At 47.6% G+C, this 10,011-nt stretch overlaps 1 protein-coding gene across 1 annotated transcript; it reads left to right on the forward strand.

Moving 5' to 3' along the window:
• Positions 1 to 7,347: 7,347 nt before the first annotated feature.
• LOC148182724 (endogenous retrovirus group K member 6 Gag polyprotein-like) lies at positions 7,348 to 9,944 on the forward strand. The gene is given in 3 exon segments (XM_088065607.1): positions 7,348 to 7,466; positions 7,529 to 7,775; positions 7,777 to 9,944. Coding segments are annotated over 3 exon segments (1,257 nt in total). The 3' UTR covers positions 8,668 to 9,944.
• Positions 9,945 to 10,011: the final 67 nt, after the last annotated feature.

The raw sequence follows: 10,011 nt of genomic DNA on the forward strand, positions 1-10,011 counted from the left end.
ACTGAGGCTACCGCTGCTCTGGTGTCACAGAGTGGCGTACGTTGAGCCTGTCACTTCAGTGTTGTCACAGAGAGGGGAAACCGGGGCTGTCACTGCTGCGGTGTTACAAATGGGATGAATTGGAGGCTGTCCTGACTGTGATGTCACAGAGAAGGGAAAACTGAGGCAGCCACTACTATGGTGTCACAGAGACGCGTAAGTTAGGGTTGTCACTGCTGTGATGTCACAGGAAGGTGAAAATTGGGCCTGTCTCTGATGTGATGTCCCAGAGAGAGGCATAATGGACCTGTGACTGCTGTGGTGTCACCGAGAGGCGTAAATTACAGTTGTGACTGCAGTGATGTCACAGAGAGGGGAAACTGGGTCCCTCATTGGTTTGGTGTCACAGAGAGAAAAAACCTGTGGCTGCCACTGCACTGGTGTCACAGAGAGGCCTAAATTGGGCCTGTCACGGCTGTAATGTCACAGAGAGGGGAAAACTGGGGCTGTCATTGCTGTGGTGTTACAAAAGGAATGAATTTGAGGCTGTCATGACTATGATGTCACAGAGAGTTAAAAAATGAGGCTGCCACTGCACTGGCCTCACAGAGAGGCGTAAATTGGGCCTGTCACTGCTGCGATGTCACAGAAAGGATAAAACTAGGTCTGTCACTGCTGTGGTGTTACATCGGGGCTGAAATTAAGGCTATCATGTCTGTGAGGTCACAGATAGAGGAAAACTGATTCTGTCACTGCTGTGGTGTCCCAGAGAGGGGAAAACTGGAGTGATCACTCTTGTGCAGTCCCAGAGAATGTAACACAGGTGCTATGACTCGTCTGTTGCCACAAAGGGGATGGAATTGGGCTTGTTAGGGCTGTGGTATCACAGAGAGTCTTCAATTGGTTCTATCTCTGATGTGATGTCACAGAGAGGGGAAAAATAGGTCTGTCACTGCTGTGGTGTCACAGAGAGGCGTAAATTAGAGTTATGACTGCAATGTCACAGAGACCTTTAACTGAGTCCCTCATTGGTGTGATGTCACAGAGAGGAAACAAATGAGGCTGCCAGTGGTCTGGTGTGTGTCACAGAGAGGTGTAGATTGGGCCTGTCACTGCTGTGATGTCACAGAGAAGGGAAAACTAAGGCAGCCACTACTGTCTTGTCACAGAGAGGTGTAAATTAGACCTGGCACTGCTGTGATGTCAGAGAGAGGCCTAAATTGGGCCTGTCTCTGATGTGATGTCCCAGAGAGAGGTGTAATGGATCTGTGACTGCTGTGGTATCACCGAGAGGCATAAATTAGAGTTGACACTGCAGTGATGTCATGGAGAGGGGAAACTGGGTCCCTCATTGGTGTGATGTCACAGAGAGGGGAATACTGGCTCTGTCACCACTGTGGCGTCACAGAGAGGCGTAAATTGGACTTGCCACTGCAGTAATGTCACAGAGACCTTTAACTGGGTCCCTCATTGGCGTGATGTCACAGAGAGGGGAAAACTGGGGCTGTCACTGCTGTGGTGTTCCATCGGGGCCGAAATTAAGGCTGCCATGGCTGTGATGTCACAGATAGAGGAAAACTGAGTCTGTCACTGCTGAGGTGTCCCAGAGAGGAGAAAACTGGAGGGATCACTGTTGTGCAGTCCCAGAGCAAGTTACACAGGTGCTATGACTTGTCTGTTGCCACACCGGGAATTCAATTGGTGTTGTTAGGGCTGTGGCATCACAGATTTTCTAAAATTGGTTCTGTCATGACTGTGATGTCACAGAGGGGAATAATAGGTCTGTCACCACTGTGGCATCACAGAGAGGCGTAAATTGGACTTGTCACTGCAGTGATCTCCCAGAGAGAAGAAAACTGAGGCTTTCACTGCTGTGGCCTATCAGAGGGGATGAATTCAGGCTTGTCTATGATGTTATGTCACGGAGAAAAGTGGCACGGTCACCACTGTAGTGCTACAGAGAGGTGTAAATTGGGCTTGTTCCATCTGGGGTGTGCCAGAAAGGGTGAAATTGGGTCGGTCAGTGCTGTAATGTCATAATGGGTGGAAACTGGGTCTTTCACTGCGGCGCTGTCACAGGCAGGCGTAAATTGGGGTTCCCACTACTGTGATGTCACAGAGAGGGGAAAACTGGGGCTATCACAGCTGTGGAGTCGCCGAGAAAGTAACACAGGTGTTATGAGATGTCTATTGCCACTAAGGGGATGCAATTGGGGTTGTCATGCCTATGGTATCACAGAGAAGTTTGAATTGGTTCTGTCTCTTCTGTGATGTCACAGAGAGGGGAAAACTGGGGCTGTCACTGCTGTGGTGTCCCAGAGAGGGGAAAACTGGAGTGATCACTGTTGTGCAGTCCCAGAGAAAGTTACACAGGTGCTATGACTTGTCTGTTGCCACACAGGGAATGCAATTGGGCTTGTTAGGGCTGTGGTATCACAGAGAGTCTTCAATTGGTTCTATCAATGATGTGATGTCACAGAGGGAGGAAAACTGAAGCTGTCACTGCAGTGGCCTATCAGAGGGGATGAATTCAGACTTGTGTATGATGTTATGTCACGGAGTGGAGAAAAGTGGCTCTGTCACTGCTGTAGTGTTACAGAGAGGTGTAAATTGGGCTTGTTCCATCTGGGGTGTGACAGAAAGGGTGAAATTTCGTCTGTCAGTGCTTTGATGTCATCAAGGGTGGAAACTGGATCTTTCACTGCTGTGGTGTCACAGAGAGGCGTAGATTGGGCCTGTCACTGCTGTGATGTCACAGAGAGAATAAAATTGAGGCTCTCACTGCTGTGGCCTATCAGAGGGGATGAATTCAGATTTTTGTATGATGTTATGTCACAGAGGGGAGAATAGTGGCACTGTCACCGCTGTAGTGTTTCAGAGAGGTGTAAATTGCGCTTCTTCCATCTGGGGTGTGACAGAAAGGGTAAAATTTCATCTGTCAGTGCTGTGATGTCATCAAGGGTGGAAACTGGGTCTTTCACTGCCGTGGTGTCACAGAGAGGCATAGATTGGGCCTGTCACTGCCGTGATGTCACAGAGAGAAGAAAACTGAAGCTGTCACTCCTGTGACACTGCTGTGGCCTATCAGAGGGGATGAATTCAGACTTGTCTATGATATTATGTCACGGAGGGGAGAAAAGTGGCACTGTCACAGCTGTAGTGTTACAGAGAGGTGTAAATTCGACTTGTCCCATATGGGGTGTGACAGAAAGGGTGAAATTTCATCTGTCAGTGCTGTGTTGTCATGAAGGGTGGAAACTGGGTCTTTCACTACTGTGATGTCACAGAGGGGGGAATACTGAGGCTGCCACAGCTCTGGTGTCACAGAGAGGTGTAGATTGGACCTGTCACTGCTGTGATGCCACAGAGAGAATAAAACTGAGGCTCTCACTGTTGTGGCCTATCCGAGGGGATGAATTCAGACTTGTCTATGATGTTATGTCGCGGAGGTGAGAAAAGTGGCACTGTCACTGATGTAGTGTTACAGAGAGGTGTAAATTGGGCTTGTTCCATCTGGGGTGTGACAGAAAGGGTAAAATTTCATCTGTCAGTGCTGTGATGTCATCAAGGGTGGAAACTGGGTCTTTCACTGCTGTGGTGTCACAGAGAGGTGTAGATTGGGCCTGTCACTGCTGTGATGTCACAGATGGGGGAATACTGAGGCTGCCACAGCTCTGGTGTCACAGAGAGGTGTCGATTGGACCTGTCACTGCTGTGATGTCACAGAGAGAAGAAAACTGAAGCTGTCACTGCTGTGACCCTGCGGTGGCCTATCAGAGGGGATGAATTCAGACTTGTCTATGATATTATGTCACGGAGGGCAGAAAAGTGGCACTGTCACAGCTGTAGTGTTACAGAGAGGTGTAAATTCGACTTGTCCCATCTGGGGTGTGACAGAAAGGGTGAAATTTCATCTGTCAGTGCTGTGTTGTCATGAAGGGTGGAAACTGGGTCTTTCACTGCTGTGGTGTCACAGAGAGGCGTAGATTGGGCCTGTCAATGCTGTGATGTCACAGAGAGAAGAAAACTGAAGCTGCCACTGCTGTAACACTGCTGTGGCCTATCAGAGGGAATGAATTCAGACTTGTCTATGATGTTATGTCACAGAGGGCAGAAAAGTGGCCCAATATATACCTCTCTGTAGCACTACAGCGGTGACCGTGCCACTTTTCGCCCCTCCTCGACATAACATCATAGACAAGTCTGAATTCATCCCCTCTGATAGGCCACAGCAGTGACAGCCTCAGTTTTCCTCTCTCTGTGACATCAGTTCAGAGATAGAACCAATTGAAGACTCTCTGTGACAGAAAGAATAAAAACAAATAAAAATAATAAAAAAAGAAATAAATACAAGTAATCCAAATCTGGACAAGTACATTAATATTCAGGATGAAAAATATAATGACGGATGATAATATAATATATTTTAATATTTGTTATGTTGTATATCTATGTATATAAATAAAGAAATTCAATATGATAGAAATAGGTATTAAAAATATTAAAATCAAGTGGAATTTTTGGTTTTTATTTTGTTAGAAGCAGGGCTTTTGAATAAATAATATAGAAAGGAAATAAAAATATTTATTTTTATTAAATTTATTAAATTTATATTTATTATTTTTTAGTATTTATATTGTCATATTAAAAATAATAAAATAAAAGATATTTCCTCAATATCCCCCAAAATTCCAGAAACATCCCACAAAATTCCCGAAATCTTCTCAAAACCCGACACAATTCCTGAAACATCTCACAAAATATCCACAGATTTCCACTAAATTTAATAAAAATCCCTCCTTCAAGTCGCCTCCAAATCCCACAAAATTCTGGAAAAGCTCCAGAAAATTCCAGAAAAATCTCACAAAATTCCTGAAATCTTCTAAAAACCCAACAATTTTCCAGCAACGTCTCACAAAATCCCCACCAATTTCCACAAATTCTGAGAAAAATCCCACAAAACTCTAGAAGATACCTCAAATTCCCTCACTAACCATACAAATTCCACAATAACAACAAAAAATTTCAGAAACATACTACAAAATCTCCTCAATATCCAACAAAATGCCAGAAAAACCACACAAATTCCAAAAAAAAACCCACAAAAAAGACTACATCTTTTCAAAACCCCAACAAAACCCTACAAATGCCTATGCTGTCCCCATAGCATATGTGCAACTTTCTCTTGTGAGTCCACAACTATGATCACACCAGTCCTCCTCTCTCTGTGACATCACACCCGTTACAGGCCCAAAAGACGCCTCTCTGTGACACCACAGCAGTGAAAGACCCAGTTTCCACCTTTGATGACATCACAGCACTGACAGACGAAATTTCACCTTTTCTGTCACGCCCCAGATGGAACAAGCCCAATTTACACCTCTCTGTAACACCGCAGCGCTGACAATGCCTCTTTTCTCCCCTCCGTGACATAACATCATAGACAAGCCTGAATTCATCCCCTCTGATAGGCCACAGCAGTGAGAGCCTCTGTTTTCCTCTCTCTGTGACATCACTGCAGTGACAGGTCCAATCTACACCTCTCTGTGACACCAGAGCTGTGGCAGCCTCAGTATTCCCCCGTCTGTGACATCACAGCAGTGACAGGCCCAATCTACACCTCTCTGTGACACCACAGTGGTGAGAGACCCATTATTCCCCTCTCTGTGACATCACACCCATGAGTGACCCAGTTTTCCTTCTCTGTGACATCACTGCAGTGACAAGTCCAATTTACTCCTCTCGGTGACCCCACAGTGCTGACAGTCCCATTATTCCCCTCTCTGTGACATCACATCAGAGATAGAACCAATTGAAGACTCTTTGTGATACCACAGCCCTAACAAGCCCAATTCCATTCCCTGTGTGGCAACAGACAAGTCATAGCACCTGTGTAACTTTCTCTGGGACTGCACAACAGTGATCACTCCAGTTTTCCCCTCTCTGGGACACCACAGCGGTGACAGACTCAGTTTTCCTCTATCTGTGACATCACACCCATGACTGCCTTCATTTCAGCTTCGATGGAACACTACAGCAGTGACAGACCCCTTATTCTACTCTCTGTGACATCACAGCAGAGACAGAACCAATTCAAACTTCTCTGTGATACCATAGCCATGGCAACCCTAATTCCATCCCCTTTGTGGCAACAGACACGTCATAACACCTGTGTTCCCTTCTCTGAGACTCCACAGCTGTGATAGCCCCAGTTTTCCCCTCTCTGTGACACCAGAGCAGTGAAAGAGCCAGTTTCCACCCTTGATGACGTCACAGCACTGACGGACGAAATTTCACCCTTGCTGTGACACCCCAGATGGAACAAGCCCAATTTACACCTCTCTGTAACACCGCAGCGCTGACAGTGCCACTTTTCTCCCCTCCGTGACATAACATCAAAAACAAGTCTGAATTCATCCCCTCTGATAGGCCACAGCAGTGTCACAGCAGTGACAGCTTCAGTTTTCTTCTCTCTGTGACATCACAGCAGTGACAGGCCCAATCTACACCTCTCTGTGACACCACAGTGGTGAGAGACCCATTATTCCCCTCTCTGTGACATCATACCCATGAGTGACCCAGTTTTCCTTCTCTGTGACATCACTGCAGTGATGTAGAGAGTTTGTCTGAAGAATGGCTAAGACAAAAAGGACATTATATGGTCTGATTAGTTAAAGTATAAGGCCTCAAGGATAGAACGCCCTTAAGGACAAACTGAAACAACTATCAGGATGTGAAACTGCCAAGTATGTGGACCTGCAGCAGAAAGATAGGTAACTAGTAACTTCAAGGTAACGAAGAACAATGTGCGTCAGTGTTAGTGGACCAATCATGAGCTTAGCTTTTGCAATATGTATGAGCTGATTATGAGCATTATATATTGTATATTGTAAACTCCAATAAACTGAGACTTGCTGACCATGAGAGCATGAGGCTTGTCTTCCGCGGCTCCGGTAAATCCCGACATCTGGCGCCCGAACAGCCTTTCCCTTCCCTCCTCAGAGCTGCGTTGGGGGCGGGTCCCTTGGACGGCACTTTGTCGCCCTGAGTGCCACATCGGTGGGCTCTGCCGCTACGCGCTGCCGACGCCTGGGGGGTTGCAACGGTACCGGTGAGTATGGACAGGCAAGCTGATCTTTTCACCGCCTTCTTGAAGAAGCGGGACATTAAGGGTTTAGATTTAGAGAAAGATTTACCTCTCCTGTTAACCCATGCTGTTTCCTATGGGTTTTTCACTAACCCTCACTCAGTCCACGAACTACATGAGTGGCGTAGGTATGGTGATCGCCTTTGGGACTTAGTTTTAGAAGATGACAAAGTAGCAAAAAAATGAGCAAATTATGGAAGATTGTGCAGAATGAGTTACTCATGTGTCAGGCAGAAAAGCGAGCTGCCGATAATGCCCGCGTGGCGCAAGATCGCAATAAGGCTTATATCGACCCTTCAGCTCCGAATCCACCGATATTTGCTTCTGTAGATCTGCCCCCGCCAGATTCTAGGGAGTCTGCGACTCCCTCTGCACCCCCGTCCCCTCGGATCACCCGCCGCTCCCGCCGCCGCTCCCGCCGCCGCTCCCACCGCCGCCTCCTCCGGGTGCATTATCTAACGCCGCAGCCACGGAGCCGTTCCCCGGGGCCTTATCAGATCTCGCGGAGGCTATGGCACAGGGCAGGCGTGAGGCATGGGCTGCGCTTGCACGGCAGGATCTGCAAGAGGGAGATACGGAATTGGCGGCAGCAGCTCAGGTGCAAATAGCACCCCCACTTGCTTTCCCTGTGATATTTCACCCTTTGCAGGGGGGGGGGCCAGCGAGCTGAAGTTACGCAGCTCGATTGGAAGCTTTTGTCTCAATTAAGATCAACGGTGGCACAATTTGGAGTCACGAGTGAGCTTGCGAAACAGATGATTGAGTATCTATTTAATTCAGCCGTCCTGCTGCCCGCTGACATTAGAGGCATGGCTCGTCTCATATATACCCCTCATCAGAGACTTATGTTTGAGACTCGATGGAGGGAGGAGGCAGCTGCAAGTGCTGCACTTCCTCGCCCCGCTGGTGATCCCCTCGCAGGGCTCACTGTAGATGAACTTATGGGCAATGGAGCCCATATTCGCTTAGAGCAACAGGCGGCCTTGCGGGGAGAGAAACTGAGAGAAGCTATGGCAGTTGCAAAAAGAGCTATGGATAAGATCAGGGCACCCGGGGGTATCCCCATGTATATGGGGATTAAGCAAGGTAGAGATGAAGCCCTTGGCTCCTTTGTGGACAAAATTATTGAAGCCCTGGCCAAGGCAGGTATAGCTGAGCATATGCAAGACGCGTTAGTTAAACAGTGTATATTACAGAATGGAAATGCTACAACTCGATCTTTAATAGCCACAGCACCAGGAAATTGGAATGTCCAAGATTTGTTAGATAAGGCTGCAGCTATGCCAAGTGGCACTCAGGTGTTTATGGTAGAAGCTCTGCAAAAAATAGGAGAAGGACTGCAGCACCAGGCACAGGCCTTTAAAGAACAAACTCTAGCAGCCCAGAGTCAGGTTTTAGCTGCCCTTGCACCCCTCCAAGCGGCGACACTGCAGCGGCGCCCCAGTGCGGGAGGAAGAATGAAATGTTTCAGATGTGGACGGATGGGACACATCCAATGTGTCGGGAGTGTGGTGCGGAAAATGTCAATCCAGCACTCATAACAACAATGCCTGCCACCAGGGGCCGGGAAACTCGAGAGCCAGCGCGAAAACGGGCCGCGCGGAGACACAAGTAGCCCCTGCCTCCGACAGCCAAGTGGTCAACTTCTGCCAGCAACCTCAGGCAGCCTCGGATTGGACCTGGCAGCAGCAGTAGACACCACACTCTACAATAATGGTCCACATACTATTCCTACTGGTATCTATGGACCATTGATTGTTAATGGACAACCAACTGGAGGACTAATATTAGGCCGCTCCTCAGGTTCTGTTTTAGGTCTTTCCATCGAGCCAGGGGTAGTTGATGCTGATACTGAAGAACTCTTTATCATCGTTAGTACCCAGTTTCCCCCACTTACCATTCCAAAAGGACAAAGAATTGCGCAGTTTGTACCCCTACCACACTTGACCGCTGGTATACCACCTCGATCTACTGAGCCACGTCGGACAAAATGCCTTGGTTCCTCAGGGGACATTGCTCTGCCTGTTATTGACCTTGCCACGCGACCAAAGAAAGCATGCCATCTCCGTTATCAAGGGCAAACCGTTACCCTTGAAAAGGCCTTGCTAGATACCGGAGCAGATACTTGTATATTGACACTGGTAAATATCCTAAAATGTGGCCTCTTTTATCAGCAAGCACTACAGTCTCCGGTATAGGAGGAATCCGACTTGCTAAACGTTCCCCTTTGATCACCGCAGAAATCGAAGGAAAACAAGCAACGGCTATTTTTTCACTTACCCCGCTCCCACCGGAGGTTGACTGCATTATTGGAAGAGATGTTTTGTCACAATTGGGATACGTACCCACAGACTCCCCTTTATCATGACGGCCATTGCTTGGACATTCCCTCTACCATTGACATGGATTTCCGATACACCTGTGGTAGTTAAGCAATGGCCCTTAAAAAGGGAAAATCTTGAACAAGCGCATCGCTTAGTGGCAGAACAATTGCAACTAAAACATCTCAAACCTTCCACAAGTCCCTGGAACACGCCTGTTTTTGTCATCAAGAAGAAGTCAGGCAATTATCGCCTCCTACAAGATCTGCGTGCGGTTAATCAGCAAATGGAGCCCATGGGGGCCTTGCAACCTGGCCTCCCCAACCCGGCCATGCTACCTCAAGATTGGCTCATCCTTATTGTAGATTTGAAAGACTGTTTTTTCACAATACCATTACATCCCCAGGATACGAAAAGATTTGCATTCACTTTACCCTCCTTAAATAGAGGAGAACCAGACAAGCGATTCGAATGGACGACACTGCCCCAGGGCATGCGAAATTCGCCCACTTTGTGTCAGTTGTATGTTGATACAGCACTACAACCTGTTAGACGAGCGAAGCC

The sequence above is a fragment of the Pseudopodoces humilis genome, chromosome 21 (genome assembly GCF_049639895.1).
Source record: "Pseudopodoces humilis isolate 2021_Gansu_Grassland_sample_001 chromosome 21, ASM4963989v1, whole genome shotgun sequence".
Classification (NCBI taxonomy): Eukaryota; Metazoa; Chordata; class Aves; order Passeriformes; family Paridae; genus Pseudopodoces; species Pseudopodoces humilis.